The following is a 25,269-nucleotide window of genomic DNA, read 5'->3' on the forward strand; positions in this document are numbered from 1 at the left end:
GTGCTCTGCACAGCCCAAAGCACACACCCTGCAGCAGCCTGCTGGCAGCTCCACAAGGGCAAATGCTGCAGTGGGACACTGTGCCTGCTGCTTCTGCTGTTCCTGATTTGGGGAATGCACTGATGGGAAAGGCACAGATGAGATCAGCTCACTCTTGGTTATTCAGGAATACAGGGAGGCAAGGAATTTGACATCATTCTTTCTTCTTGTCACAACAGTCCCAAAGCCTGGGAATTCCTGCTTCCTTAAAACTTTGCAGGTCAGGCTACCAACAAGATGTCAAGAACTTTTGGTTCCTGCACATAGATGTTCTTGTTTCAGAGCATACCTCTAAAACTAGTTAAAGGTACTGTATACCATATTACGTATTTGTGCTGGTCTGTAGCAAATGAAAATATTTTGATGTCAAGATCATAGTCATGATTAATTTACCTTCTCATTATAGCACAGCTCAAGCTGCCTGCCTGATTGATGAACCTAAGCAAACAGGACAGTATAAATACCCTGACAAACTGCCAGGGCAGATCTATGATGCTGATACCCAGTGCAAATGGCAATTTGGAATGAAAGCAAAACTATGCAACCTCAGCTTTGTAAAGGTACCTATTGATGCACTTTTGAGAAGTTACAATGGTGTGAGAGAACTGCAGTACGCTGAAAAAAAGTACAAAAAGTACAGGGTTCTTCAGAGGCCTAGGCTATTTCTCTGCCTCATCTGGCTTGGCAATTTGCTTTGAAGGTACTGGCCTCTTCTGAGGAATATCCCAGTCCCAGGGGAGTTTCAGAAGGAAATGTGTTCCTTCCAGGAGTCATAAGGGGGGCACTTGAATCCACATGAGCCATGAACCCTTGCCTGCTGTGCTAAGGGAAATTAGCAGGCAGTAGAGTTGTGATCAAAGCTTGTGTGGGGTAAGAAGGACTCAGTTTCTTGTGTTTTACTTTTATGACAGCAAAAGGCCTGGGAGAGATCTATGGGGTTATTTTAGAGCAGTGAAATGTAACTTATGCTCTTGACTTCATGATGAATGATTAATTTAGATTAACCTATTGTTTTAATGACTGTTACACTCCTTATTGGTCTCCTCAGAGAAGGCATTTTTTAAAATAAGCTGGAGTGCTCATTCTGAAAAAACGTATGGTAATTTCTTTTACTCCTGCTATTATCCTGGAGTATTATGATTTATTGTATACTAACCACATTATTCAAGTTGTGGCAGCTGTGTTCCTTCCACAGCTAATAGACAAGGAAGAGGGAGTGAACAGCACTGTGCACAGACTGCCTTTCCAGATATCTTCTCTGGTTTAGAAAAATCCTGTCTCTTCACAGTATTATAGTCCCTGCAGACATGGTGAAATTTTAGCCATGAACTTTTAAACACTTTGTTTGTGTTCTATTATAATCTCACACTCAATATAATTTTAAGAAATATATAGTGAAATGGTGCATAAACAAGAAGGCAATATACCGTGTACATCTGTGCTAGGAAACTTTAACCCAGGATTTTCCAAATTCAGAAAAGTTTATTTATATGTCTTTTAAGGTGTCAAAAGCATGTTTCATTGATTGTTCTTTTAAAATACCAGGAAATAATAGAAATTATGAGCACTGTAGCAAGTACTGTTTCCTTTTCAGGATATCTGCAAATCCCTTTGGTGTCACAAGGTGGGTCACAGGTGTGAGACAAAGTTCATGCCCGCAGCAGAAGGAACAGCTTGCGGTATAAGTATGGTAAGTTGTTTTATATATAAAATATTGTCATCCTGACTTGAGTTTAGACTCTGTTTGGTCAAATACAAGCTCCCATCAAAAGCAGTTTTAGCCAGATCCCTCCAGATTTGCCATTTCGGGCTTTGAGATTGCTTTGTAAATGATTCCACTGTGATGCATACTCAGGATGTGGCCTCCCAGCAGTACCTGTTTGATGGCAGGGCCTGCTGCCTCTCCCAAGGAGCTGTAGGATCAGATATCTCTGGCAAATCTAAATCAGTAAGAAAATACATGAATTATAACAGAGGTTAAGTCACTGTTTCAAATTCTACTCTGATATGTTCATACCTTAAGCCATACTATTTACTGTACAGACTAAGGCCATATTTTCACCAGAGATCACCACTGAAAGAGCTTATTTGTTTGAATCAAACCTTTTAATTTACACTTATCTTATTTGTTTGTATTTACCCTCATTTTTTTGCATTTATTTGAGTTGAACCTTCTAATTTACTCTCATCTGTAGTTATACAAAATATTTTCTTTACCTATAAGGTTTCTTCCAGCAAAAAACTGTTTTGATTTTCAAGTTACTGACAAATGTTCTATTTTGCTTTTTCTCTTTATGCAGTTTTTCATAATTGAATCATAAAGGGAAGACAAGTTAGAATTCTAGGAGGCTGTGTGTAAATTACACAGGAAGTGTTGAGGCTCTGCAGCACAGGGACATAAAGTAACACACATTTTTGGGGGAAGAGTAAGGCAAAAAAGCACTCTTCAAGAGAACAGTTTTGAAAATTTGCTACCTCAGGGATCTTCAACTCAAAACTTGGACAAATATTAAAGCATCACTTATCTATGCCACTGTATGGATCAATGTCTCACTCCAGAATCCTCGTCTTGCTGCAAGCTGCTCTTTGCGTTCAGTGGGTATTAGGATCAAGCACTGGAGTTTTAAATGGTTTTGTTGGGTTTTTGGGGGTTTTTTTTGTCGTCTCCTGGGTGCTGCTGACTGTGTTTTCTGTCCCTGTTTTGCAGTGGTGTCGCAGAGGACAGTGTGTCCAGTACGGTGACCACGGGCCCAAGCCTGTCCACGGCCAGTGGTCTGCCTGGTCCGAGTGGTCAGAGTGCACTCGCACCTGTGGAGGAGGGGTCACCTACCAGGAAAGGCACTGCAATAATCCAAAGTAAGACATAGATATGGATGGAAAGGCAGCGTTTTTATGCTATTCATGTGACTAGGACAGAAAATGAGTACGGTCCCTTTCTGCAGGGAAACAACGTGTGTGGAAATGTTTGTAAGGCTTTCTCCCATGCCCGCTAAGGGTGGAACACAGCTCTATGCAGAGGCTGGCTGCAGACTGCTGGGGTACCTCAGCATCTCCAGCCCAACCTGCTTCATTTATTTTGGGATGCTACAGTTTATCAAATACCTGCAGAAGTAAGGAAGCACTGTACAGACATTTTTACATTTTACACTTTTAAATTTTATGTTTAAGGAAGCACCATACAGACATTTTTATACCTAACAGAGAGTAGGGGAAAAATATCTTAAAAGCTGTTAAGACTTCCACTGAGATCATATTTTCCAGGATGATAAGGACAGATGTCTTTGCATGTCTGTCATGTTATTTGCATTCTTTTACATTTCATGAGTCAAACAAAAGTTGCTGAACCTTGCAATTGTGTGCTAACTCACAAAACATTTTATTTATTTGCCTCTAATAAATATCTTATCTCTGTAAAGACTATTCATAATGATAAGTATTTAAAAGTAGACTTAAAGTGTTAACTGACCAGCATCTTTCCCAAGTACTCAACTGACCGCAACCTACAAAAAAAAAAAGATTTCCCTGTTTTATTTAACACAGAAATTCAGAAATTCAGCAGGCATAGACACATGTATTCCTTATTGCACACAGTAAAAGCAGCATTTAAACTGCAGTAATAAAAAAGAGAGAAAATATGACACAGTTTATATGAGGCTGTAAAGAAGCCTCTCATCTACTATTCAGTGCTGCAGTATAATATCCACGCTTCATATACTATGTTATAGGAGAATGTGAGTTAGTTAAAATAGTCTTTATTACCCACAGTCAAGCCAATTTTTGCAGATCTGTAGCAGAGCGTTTTGTCAACCTTTTTTATTATTTCTTTGTTCATTTTCATAAATAAAATTACTTGGATATTTCCCTTTGTTAAGCAGTTTAGCACAAGAATGCAGGGTCTCAGAGGCCATATGTATATGTTTTGGTCTTCCTGCTTTGGTTCCTGCTTTTCTTGCTGAATGTGTATGGCTGTATATTGTTCTTTGCATTTATGCATAAGCTCCTCCTTGCTCTCCTTGTGTGACAGGAGAATGTCCAGTGGAAATGGTTTAGTTTGGTCCACTGGTGTGATTTATAATGGTTTCTGGGGTCTTCAGACAGAATCTCTTCAACATGAAGTGTGTCAGCTGCTGTAGCATTTGGAACTTTCCTTCAGAGTGAACTGTCTGTTCTAATGAAGTAAGATTTGATGTAACCGAGTCATACTTGGTACCAGAGCTGGATCATGTTTACACTAGATTTAATTCCATTGTATTAGTGGTAATCCAGTTAGGGCAAAGAGAAGAGGGTATAATTCTCTCTCAGAGCTACATTGATGGAATGATGGGGGTATAAATAAGCCACACAACAGTGCACAAATATGTGTGTACTGTGTATTTGCTATCACAGCATTTTGTATGGATGTGGAATCAGAAGAAAAATAATACAATCTATTTTCAATACTACACCACACAGAATGATTTAAGGATTAATCCCTGTTCATTGTTAACCTCTAAAAATGAGCAGCAATTCAGAATATGATTTCTTTCTTAATTTCTGAAACATATTTCAGATGTTTATATATTTTGGTACATATATGTATGTTATTTTCTGTGTGGTATATTTATGTCACTTTTCCTAATCCAGGTTTGTGTAGGAGCTAATGATTTTTTTATTCAAAAGTTTGATAGATGATTTTGGATAGCAAACTTTTGAAAATTACAAAGCATTTGTCATTTCTGTTAATTAGATTAGAACAAGGGTGTGGATCTGTGAAGAGCTGACTAGACTCTAAAATGAAATCAAAATTATTGACTTCTTATGAACATTGAGGGAAATGTCTCAGTTTCTGGTGATTTTAAAGGTGACCCATCTTACCAGAAATTTAATGGCAAGTGAAGAATACAGCGTCAGGCTGTTGTGTGTGAAAATCTTGTTACCTGTGTGAGTTTGTGGAATGTTCCTCTTGCAAATAATATCAAAACAATTCAATTCCTTTCCTCTTGCCAATTTTCAGGCAGCCCTTGTGACCACACCCAAACAGCTCTGGGTATGGCTTTGGAATTCCCACTGGGACTGTGCACAAATTCTCACTGACAAACACCCATGGGGATCATCTGCAGTCCACAGAGCTGGGCAGATTTGCTAAAATCATTATGTTCCTGTAAATTGTCACAGTGCAATTTCATGGGTCTGGTTTTCATACACCACAGCACTTTACAGTTGAGGTACTTTTCCAAGATAGAAATTGATTGCATAATTTAATAGTTTAGCTGGGAAAGAGCCCGAAGAGTGCCCGAGAGATTTAAATTAATACCTGAATCATATCTGTGGGACTGCATCCTACGCCTCACAATAGTGCATTGTTCAGCAGAGCAGAATGGAGTTGTAGGCATGTGTGCAGTCAGAAGACTGAATCAAAACTGCTTGAACACACTTTTTAAAATCTTTTGTGTATAACGTCTGTAACAGTGATTACAGAAAATTTGAGATGTAAACTGATGCAAATTAATGATGCCATTTAAAATACTTCTAAAAAAACAAAGACTTTGCGGACCTTTCAGAATAATAAAGCTTTGTGATATTATCATAATATGGCCACAAGATGAGCAGAAGGGTTCTTACATGAAATTAAATTATTACAAAAATTGAAAATTAGGAGTCCAGAATTTCAGAGTCTTAATTGATTTGGTATTGCATTAAATACTTTCCTTGATCACCTGAATTTCAGGATTTCTCACTCTGTGTTGTGTTGCAGTCAAGATAGTGGTTTAGGAAATCTACCCTTAAAAGGGTACTCTAGAATTAATTTAAGCTACTCTTGTAGCATTTTAGTATTTGAGTCTTATATGGAATGGAGTACTTACCTGTTTGCACACAGACTCCTTTTCCAAATCTATCTTTGGAGACTTTTTATTGTTGGCCTTTCTTACCAAATTTCTCCCTTTTCCAATTATCCTCAGCAAGACCTCATGCAGGTCAGCCTGTTTATATCAGTTCTGGAGGGGGTCACAGAGGGGTGAAAGCTTTAGACTGGGTCCGTACTGGGGGAACTGTACCACTACAGAAATACTGGAATGTCCTTCATGCAGGGCAATCCACTGTAAGTGTGGATACACCAACAGCTTCTGGAGGCAGTCCACCCAAAATCTACTGGTATTACAAACATCCTCAAGAAAAGCATGATTTTCTCAGTGTAGATAATAATATTTCCACAGATATTTGCATTTGTAGATCTCCATCTCTTTTCCTGTGAATTACTTAACTCCTACTGACATCTTGTTGGTAAAAATGAAGGTGGAGAAGTTTCCATCACTCTCAAGCCAACAGTTTCAGTAATGGGAATGTACTGTAATATTAAAATGCTGTCATGAAGCTGGGAAACAGAATGCCTTGTTCAGAAGTGTCCTGGATCAGGACAAATTTGGGAGAGAACCTCCAGAGGGGTTCATTTAGGCAGCAGATTCAATTGGCCCCTCCCCACAGCCGGTTCGGGGAAAAAACCTCCTTGGAGAAAAGTGGATAAAAATGTTTATTAAACATGAAAACATAAACAATATTAAACAGTAAAACCTCTTGCTGCTCCAAAAGAGAGACAAACTCAGAAAGTCCCTCGCTGGGCTGCAGCTGGGCTCACTCAGTCTCTGATCCGTCCCTCTGGCTCTGGAAGTGCCGCGGCCCTGGCCTGACCCGCTGGGCCACAGGTGTGAGCTGCCGGTGCTCCTCTGGGTGTTCAGTCCAGAGCAGGTTTGAGCAGGTCCAAAAGAAAAGCCAGTCATGGGAAATTCTTCACCTCAGCTAGCTAAAACTAACTGGAAAAGCAAAGGAGAGCTCTGTCCCTCTGTCTGTCTGCAGACAAAGCAGTCCAGGAGGAGTGGAGGAGTGAGTGCCGTTTCTGAAAACAAACTCTGCGCTTCTTCTCGCCCCCCTTCACTCCTGGAACAAGTCTTAAAGGTGAAAAACTTATTATTCAGCATAAACAGAACAGACGATTGGGGATAAAACATAACGTCATCCTAGGACATTCCACTCCTTATCCCCATATAGTCAGCTTACTACTAAAGCTAATATATATATTCTAACTCTACAAACACATCCAATATGCAGCTATACAAAGACAATTGTAGTAACATTCAGCAAACTGATATTTACACATAGTTCTCACCCAACAATCAGATCTCCCTGAGGCAGACATTGTGTTCTTCCATCTCTCTGCATTATCTACCATGTACAAACTGGTCCCTGAGCAAAGACAATCCCACGAATGGGTTTGTCTCTACTCGAGGCAGAATTGATTCACACTGCCTTCCCTAACAAACCTCTGACATGCACCACTGGGACTTTGTCTCCATCTACTATACGCAAAGGTTCAGACTGGGCAGGGCCCACTCGATTGGTAGAGCCTCGGGTGTTAACTAACCAGGTGGCTTTTGCCAGATGCTGCTCCCAGTTTTTGAAAGATCCCCCAGCCAATGCTTTCAAGGTGGTTTTTAACAGTCCATTGTACTACTCCACTTTGCCTGCAGCTGGTGCATGGTTTGGGATGTGGTACACCCACTCAATGCCATGTTCCCTAGCCCAGGTGTTGATAAGGCTGTTCTTGACATGAGTCCCATGGTCTGACTCAATCCTCTCAGGGGTACCATGCCTCCACAGGACCTGCTTTTCAAGGCCCAGGATGGTGTTACAGGCTGTAGCATGCGACACAGGGTAGCTTTCCAACCATCCAGTGGTGGCTTCTACCATGGTCAGCACGTAGCGCTTGCCTTGGCGTGTCTGGGGCAGTGTGATGTAGTCAATCTGCCAGGCCTCCCCATAGCTGTGCTTGGACCCCCACCCACCATACCACAGGGGCTTCACTCTCTTGGCCTGTTTGATGGCAGCACACGTCTCACAGTCATGGATCACCTGAGAAACACTGTCCATGGTTAAATCCACCCTTCAGTCTCGTGCCCACTTGTAGGTGGCATCCTTGCCCTGATGGCCTGAGGAGAGCTTTCTTAGTTTGGAGGAATTTTATCCCATCCTTAAATGCAAGAGTGCATCTGGAAATCATGATCTAGCCATAAATAAATAATTCTATTATATCGCTTATTTGGTAGCATTTATTTGGAAGGAGGTTGCTTCTTTTCCTTATACTAAAGCAGATTTGGACTCTGGGGTTGAAGGAGGTCAAAAATTCTCCATGTACTGAAGCTGTAAAGAAAGTCTGTACAGAGTTGAGTCAGCACCCAACAGTCTGGCTGATTTAACTCAAAGCTCTCACCAATTGCACAAAATCAACATAAACACTCCCTGATTTCATTGATGTTCTGTATCTTCCCTGCCCTTCACAGGCTTGATTGCCAACAACTAGAACAGAAAATCTGACATTAAGACCTTCACCATTATAGCCAGTATCAGTGTAGCTGGCAGGTGACCTCAAGAAAAGTCAGTGGAAGTTGTGGTTTTTTTCCACAGCACTGGTGATTTAACACAGTTTTAAATACAATAACAGGTGGGTTTGCATCTCTTTCTCTGAAAGACTGTTTTGCAGCCCAGAATTCTGGAAAAGGCAGATATTGTGTAAGTAAAACATTTAAAAAAGCAAGTCCCAGCTTGGTTAGAGGGTTAGACATATGGGAGTTAAAACTGATACCATAGCAAACAGAAGAAGCACCTGGATTTTCTCCTCCATGTTGCACAGAGCTGTGTCCATGCTACGCCAGGCATGAGCAAGTCAGGAGTTGCATGGGATCCTTGGATGTGGGGAATAGTTAGAACATAGTGTTTAGGGATTTCAACAAACAATATGTTTCTATTGCACATTCTATACTCTTAGAATTTTAAATTTTGATTTTAGTTAATATATTACTGTTATTCAGTATCTTTTCTATTAATCTGGGTTTTTCCCTTAATGTGTGTATAATATGAGCAAAGCTGTCTACTCAAAGTTTATATCTTGTCCTTCAAGTATTGAAGTTCCCTAATTTTTGAAAAAGTCATTATATAAATAAGTGCAAGTGTAGCATTGGTACATTTCTTTTTGCTAGGTGCTGGAAATGTATACTACAACAAAGAGTTCTTAGAATTTGTTATTTTGAAGACTTGGCTCAGTGCTTGCAGATGTGTATCTGAGCATTGTGAAACTGCACAAATGACATCAGTGAACTGCTAAGTTCAAAAGAGCAACTCTCGCATTTTATATTGTTTTACAATATCTGTGGACAGACCAAATGGTTAAAAAAATATTTCGTTAATGTGAGGTATGAGCAAAGTAATAGAATATGATCTTTCCATTCAGGCCAAGATGAAGGGAAATGCCCAGGTGAGGTTTGCTGAAGTGGATGTGACATGTTTAAAATTACCTCAGAATTCCAGCACTTTCCTAAAGCAGGACAACTATGCACAGTCCCTGTTTCCTCTGTCTATTTAAAAGCACATTTTTTCCAAATGATTTACAAAATAAATTAACAAGCAAATGCAATCATTCATTCTCTTTTTGTTTGATCAGTTTTATGTTATCATTTATTAACTCTAATTGTGATAGGTAATTCTTTGCACATGTTCATTCCTTGGTTACAGCTGAGTAAAAATAGCTGTATAACAAGGTTGAACCCAGCCAGCACTAAATAGCCCTATAAATTTAAATTAGTGCAAACATGACTCACCTCTAGATGGTTGCATCTTTGCTGAGTCTGCAGCGATCCAAGTAGATAACTCATGTCAACTGCTTTGCTTGGTTTTAGGAACCATGAAAATTAATGGCCCATATAAGAAACACTGATCTCCCAAGGCAGAATGTCCTCTCCTGTTCCCTGTATTCTCACACGTGTGTAACATGCCAATCACACAAAAGGGAGGCTTTGCAAAATCACCTTTTTCTCTTTTCTTTGTAGGCCTCAGTACGGTGGGAAGTTCTGCCAAGGCTCCAGCCGTGTGTACCAGCTCTGCAATAAGCAGCCTTGCCCGGCAGGCAGCCTGGACTTCCGAGCCCTGCAGTGTGCAGAGTACAACAGCAAACCCTTCCGGGGCTGGTTCTACAAGTGGAAGCCCTACACCAAAGTGGAAGGTGAGAGTGGCCCTGCTGCCAGGGAGCTCGGAGCTCTGGGTGAGCATCACACCTTGTGAGCAGACACAGCTCGCTGGCCCTGGCTGAGATGTGTTTGCTTTCTGGCAGAGCTGGAGCCAGGCTGCTGTGTGATCCTGCCTGCAGGGACATGCAGGATTGATCTGGGCTGGGAATTCGAGTCCGTGTCCTCACCGTGACTCCCCGGCTGTTGCTGCCTCTCTCTCTCTCATTTTATATTCCATATTGCTTAGTCTGAAACCCAAGCAAAACAATTTCCATGGAATTTTCAGCATGGGAAATGTAAGCTTCCACAATAACACTACCAGAATCATCCTTCTTTTGGAATGTTCTCAGATTTCGAAATGTAACAGTAAATCAACCTTTTGACTTTTCTGCTGGTATGGTCCCATGAGAAGTGGAAATGCAAACAATATACTGGCATACATTTTTTTAAGGTCATCTTTTACTAAGAGATCTTTATCAAGTTCAGGTCTCAATAACTATTTCTGTTATTTTGCGCAAGCGAGTTTATTTTTATTTTATGCATCTTAATTTTGTAAATATTTTGAATCAGTATTCACTTTTATCTGCTAAAACAAATATTTTCTCCAGTTTGAAAGCACTACTTGAATAAAAGTGTCTGAATGTTCTCACATCATAGCTGCTTTGTTTAGCACATGTACAAATTTGCTTTTGATGGTAATGTGTGTAATTAAATATATACGTGCACAGACATTAATTCATAGCATGATTATATTTTCTTCAAAAATCTTTGTGGATATTTTCTCAGGTATTTAAAAATATCCTAACAGGTCAGTGTGAACAGGGGAAAGAAGTAATATAGTTTCACAGTATGCAGCAGGATATTCTATAATAGGGCAAAAAATACATCTTGTTTAATAGAAATTAAGGTGGCCTATATTGGTTTTACAAGGGGGAGCTGTGTTTAGTAAAAGAGGTTTAAAATTAGGGACAAGGGGTGTCATTTTCAAAAGTAAGATGTCTCCAAGTAATTCTGAAGTTGAAAATTCCCAGCCTTCCTCTCAGCTGCTTTGTAAAAGCTCACCCAAGATCTATATTTATCATCCTGGAAACATAATCTGGTTTTCAAAATTGCCACAGATTCTTTACCTGTGTAGAAGAGGCTACTGGAAATCCAGCTACTTGATTTAACAATAAAAGGATTCTCTTTTGAGTACAATTTCATATTCTTAAAAACTGTTTTATTTGCTGCACTTCAATTTGTATTAAAACTCTGCATTTCAGCAGTTATGATAATATTTATTATTTCATGACTGGTTTTGTCTGTGCAGAATTCATCAACCTTTTATAACACACCACTTGTGTGTAAGGAGAAATTTGACAATGGTTGGGATTTGTTGGAGGAAAAATACTTTTGTTAGGGGAAGTCTGGCTGCAGTTCTAGCTTTCAGCAGAACTGATCATTTGTGCCATGTTATCTCTTTCCCAAATTTAAAGTAAACTTCAGATAAAGTTATTGCAGTCTCCCATTTATCTTAATAAAAATGAAATTTGAGCCTGTGAGGCAGTGGAACTGAAAGCAGGGTGCAGCAGCAGGGCTAAGGCAATGCTTTTACACTGAGTTTGAATTCTCAATTCTTTGTGTGGACAAGCAAATTCACATGTGCTTTTAAAAAAGCATGATATAAACTACTTTATTTAGCTATATTTCTATTTAGCTACATTCTGGTGTCCTAAGTTGTCATCATGCACGGTTCATCCTTGCAGCTTATCTTCTAGAATACAGGAAGAAACAACAGCCAAGATGCTTTTTATCTCTTTAAGAGTGCAGGTCTCCTAATGCTTCCTTGTCTTTTGTTTGTTTGTTTTCTCCTCAGAGCAAGACAGATGTAAATTGTATTGCACAGCTGAAGACTTTGACTTTTTCTTTGCAATGTCCAGCAAAGTGAAAGATGGAACTCTGTGTTCTCCAAATAATTATGATGTTTGTATTGATGGAATATGTGAAGTAAGATAAAATTAAGTTTCTTACAATCCTAATGTCTATTTATTTTTTGTTAGTGGGCAATTGACTCCTTTAGGGAAAATGCAGCTGTTTCTTCAAATTCCCTTTTATCTGAGTCCTTCACTTGTGCCTTTTGGTTGCAGCAAGTAGGGTGTGATCATGGACTTGGTTCCAAAGCTGTGTTGGATGCTTGTGGAGTTTGTAAAGGAGATAATTCAACGTGCAAGTTCTTTAAAGGCCAATACTTGACCCAGCACAAAGCTAATGGTAAGGAAAACTGTTCCCCATGATCATCAACTCACTGCTCTGCTCTGTCCCCATGCAATATGTATGACTCCTTGCTCATTCATGCAGTGGCTGAGGGTCCAGATGTGAGGAGAAAATCACAGGGAGAGTGAGAGTTCACATTTCTCCTGTTTCTTGGTAACAAGAAGGCTGTGAGCATAAGTCTTGGTCAGTTAAACAATTCTCTTGTTACTTAAGCCACATTTTCCCTTTATGCATGTGAATCCTCTTAAAAGAGATTTTAGGATTCAGGCAAGAAAAAAATAGCTGTCAGCAGCTCTGACTGGGGTGGGACTGTGGAACATATAAGAAGCAATACACAGCATAATGCCAAACATGACAGTATTTCCATGTCTATTTTCAAATTGAGTAGTCTGGAAGCTGTTTCAGTGGAAGATCCAGGCACAGGGAGGTGGACTTTTCCTTAGTGTACTTTCACAGGCTTCTTGGGAAATAATCTCACTGTGCTGCAGGTTTTTTATGTATAAAATACAGATAAGATTTCGGCACCCACAGGGGTATTTTGAGGATCTCTTTGCTGTTGGTCATAAGACATGTCCTTACTGCAGTACTATAGGCCAGGGAATTGTCCAGGATGTAGTAATGCAGCCCTGGCTGGCAGCAGGGAGATCCTCTGGTATCCAGGGCTTTGTGAAGACTTTGCATCCCAGTGCACCTCACCTTACAGCCCTTGTGCTTGGCAGTAGTACCTTCCAGCTACTGTAGGGAACTGCAGGAAAAGCTACAGTGGAGCCACCATTAGTGTGTTCCGAATTTTTCTAAGGCGAACTTGCTTTTTCTTGCCTTTAATCACAAGGAAAAATTTCAGGAATTGAAATACCTCAGAGTTACTCTGATTACGGGCCACATGGGGCGGGGAGGGGGGGATGTTAAAATCAGAACTGGTTTCTCCTGGTGAAAACGGACTACCTTGGCGGGTCAGAACAGCTGTGTGTCTTCTGAACTGTGCTGATTTGCAAGCTGGCTCAGGGAGATGAGCCAGCTGTGTGTGTGCCAGCTGCCAACGCGTTGCTGCCTCCTCTCCTCACAGACTACTACGCGGTGGTGACGGTGCCGGCGGGCGCGCGCAGCATCCAGCTGCAGGAGATGCACGTCTCCCCCAGCTACCTGGCCGTGCGCAGCCTGGCCAGCAAGTACTACCTGACAGGAGACTGGACAATCGACTGGCCAGGGAAGTTCCCTTTTGCTGGCACAGTTTTTGATTATCAACGCTCCTTTAACCACCCCGAGAGTCTCTATGCTGCAGGACCCACTAATGAGACGCTGGTCTTTGAAGTAAGCCTGGCTTCTGTTTGCTCTTGCCCTGATGTCCATTACAGAATTGGTAATGACAGCTTCAGCTCTGCACTGGGGCTCTCAGAGAGATTAAAGAATAGTGTTGAGTCATGATAGCATTCAGGCTTAATTGTGTGGTCAATCATGCTGGATTGAAAGGCCTTTCACTGCTTTACCGAGGTCTGAAATTTAGTAAACTGTCACAAATTCAGTGAAAAGGAAGGTGCGTGAAACACCCTATAGCATAATTTCTGAGTTTCACAGTGGTGATGGGGATTATGAATGCCTCCCATACATGGCATACAATAAAATCCAATAATGTAAAAATTAAAGGTACCATTACTTCAATGCTCGATGGTTACAGGTTCAAATAATGCTTCTGAAACTGCAGGTGAATGGAGCCATTTTCACACCCACCTTGGAATGCAGTCAAAATACCACACACAGGTTCCTGTAGAATTAATTTCTGTTGGTTCAGTTATTCTATTATATATATATTTATCTCACGATCAAATTTGTGTCACCTATATTGTTTGCCAGATGTCCTGTGTTGAAACTATTGTAAGTAGAAAGGAAATTTGCGATTTACATGGTTAGTTCAAGTTTTACAATTTTGAAATTGGCCTTTGCAACTGTTCTAAGAAAAACCTCTTTCTGCATTAGGTTGCTTAGCTAGATTTTCTTCTAAAATGCATCAGAACATCTGAGGGGCCATTTCAGTCTGAATCACCAAAGGCTTTGCTTCCCGTTAGCTCCATTAGTTTGCCCTTTTTAGCTCTAGCAGGTATTTGGCTTTGTAACTCAGCTGTTAAGTCTGTTTTGATGAATCCTTTCTTCCCTGTGAGAAGGAAGGATCCCTCCCCAGCAGGGATTCAGGGCAGTGGGTGCTGTGCTCCCTGGCCATGGGGGCATCCTGCTGTCCTTGCTCCCATCCCATATCCCAGGCTCTGGAATCCACTCCCTTGCCCAGCTTGGGTTTGTTAAACCAAGAAAGAGCAAGCACAGACTGGGACATGAAGCATATTCTTCAAGGGTTATTAAAGCTTTTACCAGTGTCCAGTGAAGTGTGAATCTGGAATACTGAAGAGCCTTGCTGCTCTTCCTCCTGGCTGAGTAATGGACTGAAATGTGTCCTTAGGAACCACTGAAGGCCCTGGAGCATGGACATGTTAGAGCTGGAGAGTGAACACAAGTTTTAGAACAGGAAGTTTGACATGGGCTAAGGGTTTGTCTTTCCACAAATTGCCATCACAATTCACAATGCCTTTTGCAAGGTTTTTCTTCACTGAAGAATTTTCATTTTGGTTATGTGTGTTCATAGGCATCTTCCTTTAGTCCAGCTTTGTTTACAAGCTACAGACATGCTCCCCTCTCTGCAAATCATCTGCCTTACACCAAAACCACCACACTTACATATACTGTGAAATGTTAAGCTAGACTCCCAGGAATCTTATTTGTCAGAACCCAAAGTAGATTTGAGCTCTGTTATTATTATAGAGCTGAAGTATGAATAATTAATCGCCTGCAGGAAGACTTGGCTGCATATCATGCACATACTTCGCAGAATAAAGATTAAAGAAAATAAATTAATGCCAAATAACACTTCTATTTTCATCCTTTCAAATTACGCTGAACAGTTTTATTAAGATGTAACATTTAAGTGGAGGCTGTTGCTCCTTTTAGAGCTTATTTAAGCTTCCCTTGTATTTTTACTAAACTACCTACACCACTGGCATTGGTAGCTGGGGATTCTAATGACTAAAAATGTTATGTGTTCCCCAATTACACGTATCTATGAGCTGCATTTAAGATGTCTTTCCCCCCCCTTTAATAATTTAGGCATTCAGCAAGCTTAATTCTGGAAAAAAAAAAAAAAAAGCAGATTTTTCTGTTCAGATATCTGCATTATTTATAACTTACCAGTAACTCTAAGAAGAAAAAATGCCAGAAAACTGAAGAAATATGTTTCAAGAAACAAAATTGCTGAATGTCTGCTAGCAGCCATAATAGTGAAATAAATCCTGCTTCAGCTCCAAATACCAGAAACTGATAGCAGGCTTAAAAAAGGAGCGTATAAGCATACTACAGTGTAGCTTCATCTTCATTTTTATCTCACCTGTAATTTTCAAAGAAGCACACAAAAGTGTCCTGCTGCAATTTTTTATTCAACTAAATTAGTTTTATATAAGTTTTTTTCAGAATTTGGACCTCAACTTCTTCCTTCAATCTTGAGATTTTTGTTTTTTAAATTAGGCTGTATTCAAAAGAAATTTAATACTTCTATTCTAGATTAGGGCTGTTGTTTTTCTTCCAGAATAATTCATTGTGAGCCCTAGTAAAATGGTGCCTTGCAGGTATTGAGGACTTGGATAAATTCTATATATAATACAGGAGCTTTTATTTTTCAGGTGGACTGAAAATAGAAGGTTTTGCAGATGTATTTATTGCCATTCACCTATGACTGAATGGCAGATTAACACAGCTCATGCCCATTTAATTCTGCAGTTATAATTCTGGTAGAGATTTGTATGGTCCAGGGTTTTGCCTTTGTTTCTGCATGCAAAGCAGGCTGCAGGTATCCAGGAAGCTCAGGCTGTGCACGTCCTCGTCCTCCGAGCAACATTCCCAGGAGAGGATGGGACCAGACAGGTCTGGCAAGTCTGTGCTCAAGGCAATCACTTCCTTTGAAACCCAGTCATCCTCCAAGATATTTTCTTGAAAGAGACATCTGAAACATGTATTGAGAGAGCAGAAGGAGATGCAAATAAGAAAAAAAATCCACATTTCCCATTGCCTTGCACACCACAAGTTGAGCCTTGCAGTTCTGTGAGATGTGGTGTGTTTATTTTTTATTGTACAGTGTGTTCCTATACATCTGCTTTTCTGCCAGGCTTTTCAATAGTTCGGCTGAGCACGTATCATTTCATCAGATATTGCAGTCCTCAACACTATTCAAAAATGGGTCAGACACCAGAAAAATACATAAAGGGCTTTTCTTATTTACCCTAGAATTTCACCAAACCCTCCCCTCCATATCTATACTTCTATATATTATAGATATGTAATTATGGGAATGAATCATACTAAAAAAGACAAAGAGTACTGACTCTGTAATTTAAATGGGTTGTGGGAGAAAAAGTACAAACTGTAGTGGCCAGATATTTTCTGAAGAGGAGAACATGGTGAGATGAATGTGGAATTAATATGCATGACTAGAATTTCATGAGCACAACTGCTGGAAGGGTGAATGCATGATGAGGTTTTAGGTTTCATCAGGATCCCTTCTGGACTGTTCAGGAATTGATTTCACAGAGGAAGGGAAGGGAAAACCCAGTAAACTGATGTCCTTCAGAATTTGTGTATCATTGTCCTTCTGAAGTTAACACTGATATTTTTGGTGATTATGGGTTTTCAAAAGCCAGTAAAAGCTGAAATGAAAAATATTCATAGATTCAGAAGACAGTAGCTGAAATGGCCCAATTGAGATTATGTGAAATAATGGTCAGTGGTCAGAGGGGTAGAAATATGGTAGATGCCAATCTAGGATGAGAAGTTGATACCTGCTTTTTAATATATGGCTTTCATAGCATATTTGTCTCATCTTAAATGGAAACGTGCTGGATTTTTTTTTTTTTTTTTTTTTTTTTTTTTTTTTTTTTTGTGTGTGTGTGTAGCTGAATACCTTCAGCTCATTTATCTGTTATTTGACCCTAGGTAATCCAAGGTCAGTTCATCCAGAAAAAGACCTTTTCAGTGTTTTTCTGTTAACTGAAAGATATTTAACTTGAGGAAAAACAGTCAGTATATTTATCATTAATTATCTAACTTTGCAAGCATGGGCTGCCAGTGGGCACCACCAGCTGCTGAAAATCATTTGGAGAAGGAGAGCCTCCACAGGGCTTTGTCACCTGTGGGGCTCACTAGGGACATTCATTGGTGAAATATTCAGTCACCCTCCATGACTCACTCAAATGCTGAGAAAGATTCTGAAAGGGCACAAGAAAACAAAACAAAACTTTATGTGGGCATGAAAGAGGCTGCATGGCCAGGGATTAAGGAACTGATTTAAAACCATGAGAGTTTTGTAATTTTGTGTTCCATTCTATCAATAAGCAGATGAAGGAAGAATTGACTGATTGGAGAAGTCAAATACAATTGGAGAAAGTAAAGTTTCCCAGGATGAGACAGGATGAGAATCCTCATTGAAGTTTACCTCAAACTTGGTGAAACATTAAATCAAGAGATTGCGACATCTTTGTGAAAGAAAGAGTTTATTTTAACATCAATAAGTAACAGATGGAAAGGATGCTTTGTAAAGGGGCAGACATCCACAGGAAGAGAAGGTGAATGAAGCTTCAAGGCAGGAATACATCTAATTAAATCCAGTAAATCACTTCCTCTTTATCAATAGGGGAAAAGAGGAGAAAGGAGGCCAGGTGGAATGGCTTTGCTGATGATGTAGCTGCCACTGGGAGAAAGCCAAGTTGCAGTTATAAAGGATTACATTTATTATTAGCTACTAGATGATAAATTTGTACTGATTTCCCCTGAAGAGAAAGTAGGCTAAAGAGACCTAAGATGTACTTATAAGATACAGATGTTGACTCAATACAATGGATAAAAGGGTTCTCCTGTAGTGAGGAGAGATTAGCTGGACAGCATCCCTGAAGGTTGTACATTTAGCTTGTGAACAGTGAAAAAATGGAACATAATAACAATGGAAGATAAATTTGAAACAGCTGAAGTAGAAATGAGATCATCTAGGACCCTTTCAAGGGTACTTATTTTTATTTTTTTTCCTTTTAATGACCTTAGTGAACTCGAAAAACAGTAGTTTGTCATAAGCTTTTAGTTAGGACTGTGTTTAAAGTTATCTTAGAAGTACTGAAGAGATAAAACCCCTTTTGTTTTAAGTTTTGGCTTAAGTACCCAGTGGGTAATTCTTCCTTTACTGCTTTCCAAGCAGGTGTTCTCCCACTTTTCTTTGAAGCCCTGGTGCTGCCACTGTCAAGGATCCCATCCAGTAACTGCCCACTGAAGACAACAGAGTAGTTTCAAAACTTGTTTTAAACACTTTTCCACCAGAACCATATGCTGCATGCTTAAATATACCAGAATAAATTCATAGAAGTCCGTGGAATTAACCTTAATTGAACAGAGAAATCAGAATATGGCTTAGGATATTGGCTAGTATTTATTAAACAGCATGTAGATCCCCAGTGGATGAGAACTGCAGGTCTCAAGCAAAGCACAGCTAGGCACTTGACCTCACACAGACTTCCCTGTCTTCCCTCCCTGCAGATTGGTACATCCCCCTAAAGAAATTATCCAAGGCCTTCAAAGAATGGGAATGACCCAGGAAGTGTAGATGATGTTTGCAGTGTAGATGCAGCTTGAGGATGCAGAGCAAAGGCACCGTGGATACTGGGATTCAGTTTGGGCTCTTACCCATTTTGTGAACTGGGCACATGCAGATGAAAATAGTCCTTTTTACCTGGATTTTTTCCCCTATGCTTACCGTCACTCTGTAAGTGATCTGTAAATATCTGTTAGACCTCCACAGAGATAGAGTCTTTTTCTCAGCATGCTACAAGCCTGGCATTAGTATTCTTTCCTATACATTGAATAAAACATCATGAAAGGAATAGGAACTTAGCTTATATCACTTAATCTCTCTTAATTCAGTGTGCTGCAAATAATTTCACATGCACATCTTACAATAAAAAAAATACTGGAAAGCACCAAGTCAATCATAACAAAGCAATGTTAGTAGATTCTTTAAAAAATTGATCTGCAAAATAGAGTATTATATTGGAAACTTAGGATGGCCATGAGAAAAATATCTCAAACAGAGGAGCAGATGCCCAGCTAGTTTAGAGAATTTATTGGTTTAGCTTTCATATCAAAATTAGCAGCAAAAGGAAAAGGTTCTTTACTCAGGAGAGTTCAATTTATCCATTGTTTTACCATTTGGTGCCGTAAGCTAAAGGCAGAGTTCTTTTCCTTCGGAATAGACCCAGCAGATTCCAGCCACAGAGCCTGTGGTTTTCCAGCTCAAGAAGCTGTAAATTTTATAACTCTGCGCCCCGCGGTCAGAGCTGCTGAGTGCTGTGTCTGAAGTCAGGTGGTTGGTGTGTTAAAGGTAGACATTAAACAGTTCTGTTGAGGAACTGGAAATGTTTAAGGAGGTTGTTTGCCAGCTGTAAATTTGGGAGCAAATGCCAGTTGGCTGAAAAGATGCTGGAATGCATCCAGTTAAGTAGACTAGCGCTGGAGGTCTTTCCAAATTTGTAGGTCTGATAACTTGGCTGAATATGCAGACTTCAGTTATTGGGTTGTTAAGAAGGGGCTTTATAATGAATGTTTGAAAATACGATAGAAAACTTTTTATATGCTCGTTACTTTGGCAAAATTGCAACTTTGCAACAGTATTGCATTCCTGATGAAAACTCGGTCAGACTTATACACCATGTACTATTTTTCAGCTGAGCACCAGGGACTTCAAAGCATATATTTTTTTGTGCCCTGCAATACTTTTGTCTCCAATACTGCTCCATAGTTTGATTTTATCCCTTTTTCTGCATGTCTGGGATGATACTGGAGGAGAGACACCTGCCAGTGATGCAGCTCCTGCTTGGTACACATTCCCTCTCCTCGCCTGCTGGGTGGGAAGGGGTTCTGGCTTTGGCTGCTGGCCAGGAAATGGAGAGGAAGTTCCTTTCTCCAGCCTGTTAGAATTGTGGCTACTTCCCAATGTGCAAGGAGGGGGTGTAACCCAAAGTCTAAAAATGTGTATGGCCCAGCTTGGCTGGCGTGCAGGATTTACCCCCCAGGCACCCAGCTGGCTGCGAGCTCCGTGCATCGTGTTCCCTGCTCTCTGAAGGGATGGATTCCCATGGGGCTTGTTCCCACTCGCCCCAGACCATCCCCTTCACTCTGCTGAAGCACCAGCAGAGGATTGCTCTAACAGGAGTAAAGCTGCCACTCTTACCTTCTCATCCTCCCCCTTTCCTGTTCTGAACTCCGTGTTCAGAATGCATTCCATCTGTTCCTTGCCTCCACTGTCACAAAGAGCACTTTCAGAAGACAAATGTTCAGTCTAATACTTCAAGATATTTTTATTAGAAAAGTTTTAAACTTTGCTGCTTTTTGGCCACTGGCACAGCACAATTTTATGGCAGTTGTCAGAATCAAATGAGATGAGAACTAACCCTTACACGAGTTTTTGTGGTATGGACAAAACCTCCTCCTCCTTTGACACAACTTATTAAAAGGCCAGACAGAATTTCAACCTCTGCTCTTGAAGAAACACAGAGCACCCACTGAAAGGGGAGAAAGTGTTTCTGGCTGCCTAAGATGCCGAGATCTGTGCTAATACCTTAGACTTGGATGATGAGTAAATGTAAATTAAAATATTTTGAGGTCTGGTCTTCAAGAAGAATCAGGAAGGCACTGTTTTCAATGAAGAAAAATTAGAGGACTTAGTTCTTTCTACAATTAACACACTGCTTTTTTTTTTTTTTTTGAAGAACATGCTCTGAATCTTTATGCTTCAGATATTTGTCTCAATTTGTCCTTGAGAGAAGAAGAGTGAGCACATTGTTGCAACCTGTTTTATCTGCAAAGCCATTGGACTTGGGGTTCAATATTCAAACTGTAGAGCAGCTGTTTTAACAGCTGGACTTTTTGCTGTCAGCAGTCTGATAGATTTGTGAAAATAAAAACGTTACTTTGGCAAAATTGCAACTTTTCAATAGTATTGCATTCCTGATGAAAAGTCAGTTGAACATTATACATCCTGTAGTATTTTTCAGAAGAGATGTTTCCTTCATCTGAAGGGGCTGTTAAATTTTACCACATTTACATCAGATAATGATGAATAACCAAGGGGAAAAAAAAGTCCCAAAAAAGTTACACTGGGACTGGTTTGAATAGAGTATAGCAACTGGGGTGCAGAAGCACACCCTGAGGAAGGAGCCTAGAGTGAAATATAAAAGCTGTGTGAGATGCTCATTAGGGAGCCCCATGTGCTGGGAATGCTGGACACTGTGGGGGTTTCCTGGGGAGCCAGTAAGAGATCCTGAGATCTGGGGTGCATCTGGAATGGGCAAAGAGGAGTTGCACAGCAGCCTCAGTTCTCATGTTTCCTAATTTCAGAGTATTCCATTTTAATCCTGTTCTTGTAAAATAGTTGTGATATATACTTGCATCTATAACTCATCCCTAAAGCAGATCTGGTAATCCTATTTCTACCAAGAGTTTTCATTCAAAATAGGGGTCAATAATCACTCTTAGATCTATTTCTTCCATAACCTCACTGTTATTCTAAGGTATTCATGAATTAAGCTTGGATGGATGAAAAAATTCACATGAAATACTGGATTTACCTGTGCTTGAAGGAGTTTCTAATATGAATCGTCCCAGGAGAAGGCATATACTCTATGATTCATTTGGAAGTATTTGCCTTTTGCAGCCCTAATTGCTGTTTTCTCAGTTTGGATCATTATTGTGGTTCCCTGACTGAAATAAAATCTTTGGCTACTAAGAATGGAAATGATAGCATCCATTTTTCTTTCTTCTAGAAAAGTAAACACTGTGTAGTCCAGATCCTTCATGTGTTCAACATTATTGAACTGCAGGTCATGTAAATTTGGTATGAATTTTCACTGCCGTGGGCAATTTCTGTTTTCCAATAGGTATATTTTCAGAATACTTTAAAACCCTTGGCTACATTTCAAAATGTTACCATATTCCTTGGTTTTAAACAACATAAATGTGAGTTTGTTGCTATTTTATGAAACCAGTCTCTGCAGAGATCAGTTCCACTTGTATGGATTACTTAAGTTCTCAGGTCAGACATTGTGTAAACTTCACTGATAAGTTATTAATATTTTGAATGGCAATAATTAACATAGACTTGAATTGTACTTTAAATGCGTATCAAAAAGCATATTTAGGAACTGGGTGAACTGTACCTGCTCTTTATGTTACTGTGACAAGACCCATATTGGTGATGAGTTAAGAGTCATTAGAGCTCTGTAACTGTAAACTCCCACACTGCTTCTACTAAGTGTGGATATAAATGAACTTTGCTGCCAAAAGTTTCTAAAATAAATGTTGTTAAGTAGAAATTTCTCCCCAAATTTAGGTATGTGTCAGATGTTCATGCATCTTGCAGTGATTATAATTCAGCCTTGAAATGAATACGGTGAATGAAAACTGCAATATAATTCACCACTAAAATCATACACCCTTGAGAGCTGGGCTCCCTGAGTTAAATGACAGAGATTGTTATTATAGTCAGTACTCACACTTTCTATAACTTTTCCAAAACATTATGCTGAAATAGTGAATAAAAGATTTTTCTAATTTTTTTTTGCTCTGTAGACACCCAAGGACAGGTTCTCTCCTGCACTGAAGCTTTATCAGCTTCAATCACCATGAGAAAAATTCCAGCTGAGGGTCTTACAAACAAAATTTATCACCAGTCCACATAGAAAAGAGTTTTTTACAAGAAGGAGACTTGTGTTTTATACCCTTAGCCCCAAGAACTGAGGAAGCCACCTCCAGCCCCACAGCTGTGCTGCTGCTTTGCCCAAGCTTCTGCCAGGAAAGCATCTGAGTCCTGCTTGGTGGGCAAAGGCTTCCTCCTTGCTAGATGTTGTATGTAGGTAAAACCTTACCAAGGGAAGGCCTTGCAAACCATGGCCCAGACCTGCTAGGTAGAAAAGGGCTGTGGGAAGGTGACTCAGCTGAATTAGAGATAGAAAAACAAGTTATATAACCATTATGTGTTCACATCATGGTGTATGGTGGTAGGTTGAATTATGTTTGATATGGTTTAAAGCTGTGTAACTGAGAAAGGCCTGGATTTTGCAATAAAACAGCTCTTCTTTGCACTGCCTGGGGACTCTGTGTCACTACAGACCCTCACCCACAGCTAGAAGGATCAGCCAGGGCTTTGCTTACTAAAGAGAGGTGATGTCTCCCATCCCCAGATGCCAACTCTGTGTCCTGCAGTGCCCCAGGCAGGTCCAGCCCCTGCAGTGAGTGCAGGGTCAGAGGTGATGTTCTGGGGGTGATGTCCCACCTCTGCTGAAGGCAGGGCTGCTGCTCTGACCCAGTCAGGTGCCCCTGATTCTCTTTCTGCACCTTCTCTTACATACCTGCAGGTGCTTTTCCAGACAATGCTTTGCTGTTTAGGAATTGTTCTGATGGTCTTTCCTTTGGGTCTCCTGAAAATCCTCTCACAAGCATGCTGTGTGTCTGTAAATTTTGTGTGTATCGTGTTTAATTCATCTTCCTTCAGACTGACAGAATCCTTTTATTTTTTTACCTCCTCCCCACCTTTAAAAAAAAAACAACAAAAAAAAAAAAACCCAAATATCCCTCTACAGATCCTGTTACAAGGCAAAAACCCTGGGATTTCTTGGGAATATACATTTGGCAAAACCAGCCTTGAAAACAAGACATCTGTCAGAAAACACAGCTACTCCTGGGTGACGGTGCAGTCTGAGTGCTCAGCGACCTGTGGTGGTGGTAGGTGACTTTCCCATTGCCAAGCCTCTCCTTTTTCTTTTTTTTTACAGCATCTCAAAGCTTTTCAGCTGCCTTTAATTTTGCAAATATATACTGATGCGTACAGGGGTTTACACCAAACACCTGGTCCTTATTTTTTTATCTGATAACTTAGAACACAGAGGAAATAACTTTGTATGGCCTTTAGAGTAAAAATATTCATGCCAGTGAGTAAGTCTTTTTTGTTTAGGTCAACCTGTATGCATATCATATCTTCCTGTTGAAGTAATGTGGAAATTAATTATGAACTTTGATTTCCTCTCTTGTACAGGCACCTATTTGTTTTTATAAAGTCTGCATGTTTTGTCAATTAAAGTAAAACTGGGATGTTATGAAAGCAAAAAGCTGCCATGTGGGAAGCCTGTAATACCAAAGGATATGAATGGGCAGTGAAGGAAATGCTCCTGTATTGGCAAAATGTTCAGGTGAAATTCAGGAATACCTTGCTGGTGCAGTGTCAGAACTTCACAACATCTCAGTAAATGGTTTATGGAAGAAAGATCCACCAGGAGCACTGTAGCCATAAAATATTACAGCTGTATTTTCTTCCTTCCCCTTAAAAGGCTGCAACATGAATATAAAAACTATGAAAACAGCCTTGTTTCCAAATTTGATTCACTGTGACCAATGAACCATGTGTGAAGTGAATGATATATCTCAGTTAAAAGATAAATCTATAAAACCACTTAAGGCATTTCTGTAATTCTGCTGCTGACACTTGATTAAGTCTAATGTACCAGTACCTGCAGAACTCTGGAGTCTGTAGAGATTCACTGTAAAAAGTTTACAGAATGTTTATTTGTAGTTTTCAAGTGGGTGAGGAGGGCTCTAAGCAAGCACTGCTGGTGTCTGCAGGGAATTAGGATTTGAATAATTACTAATTTTTGCTGGGGGAACAGTCTTCAAATCTGTTGTTTATAGCTAGAATGTTTTATCTGACTTCAGTAGTATCTGTGCTACAGAGAACAAAATCAATGTTAAAAACAGGTTACTGCATATTTTATTTATTCCAAGTCAAGGATGTAGCAAGGATGAGTTTAGACTTGTTTAGTTAAAT

At 40.0% G+C, this 25,269-nt stretch overlaps 1 protein-coding gene across 6 annotated transcripts in view; it reads left to right on the top strand.

Moving 5' to 3' along the window:
- Nucleotides 1–25,269, top strand: part of ADAMTS18 (ADAM metallopeptidase with thrombospondin type 1 motif 18) — a 78,668-nt gene that overhangs the window by 38,542 nt on the left and 14,857 nt on the right. For all 6 annotated transcript variants that reach the window (XM_085589457.1, XM_077786294.2, XM_085589462.1 and 3 more), the window contains 8 exons: nucleotides 446–599; nucleotides 1,634–1,729; nucleotides 2,747–2,895; nucleotides 9,894–10,066; nucleotides 11,926–12,056; nucleotides 12,197–12,320; nucleotides 13,390–13,634; nucleotides 24,032–24,173. In XM_085589457.1, the coding sequence (XP_085445583.1) occupies nucleotides 446–599; nucleotides 1,634–1,729; nucleotides 2,747–2,895; nucleotides 9,894–10,066; nucleotides 11,926–12,056; nucleotides 12,197–12,320; nucleotides 13,390–13,634; nucleotides 24,032–24,173 (1,214 nt within the window). The remainder of the gene's footprint in view (nucleotides 1–445; nucleotides 600–1,633; nucleotides 1,730–2,746; nucleotides 2,896–9,893; nucleotides 10,067–11,925; nucleotides 12,057–12,196; nucleotides 12,321–13,389; nucleotides 13,635–24,031; nucleotides 24,174–25,269) is intronic.

The sequence above is a fragment of the Lonchura striata genome, chromosome 11 (genome assembly GCF_050655825.1).
Source record: "Lonchura striata isolate lonStrDom1 chromosome 11, ASM5065582v1, whole genome shotgun sequence".
Lineage (NCBI taxonomy): Eukaryota > Metazoa > Chordata > Aves > Passeriformes > Estrildidae > Lonchura > Lonchura striata.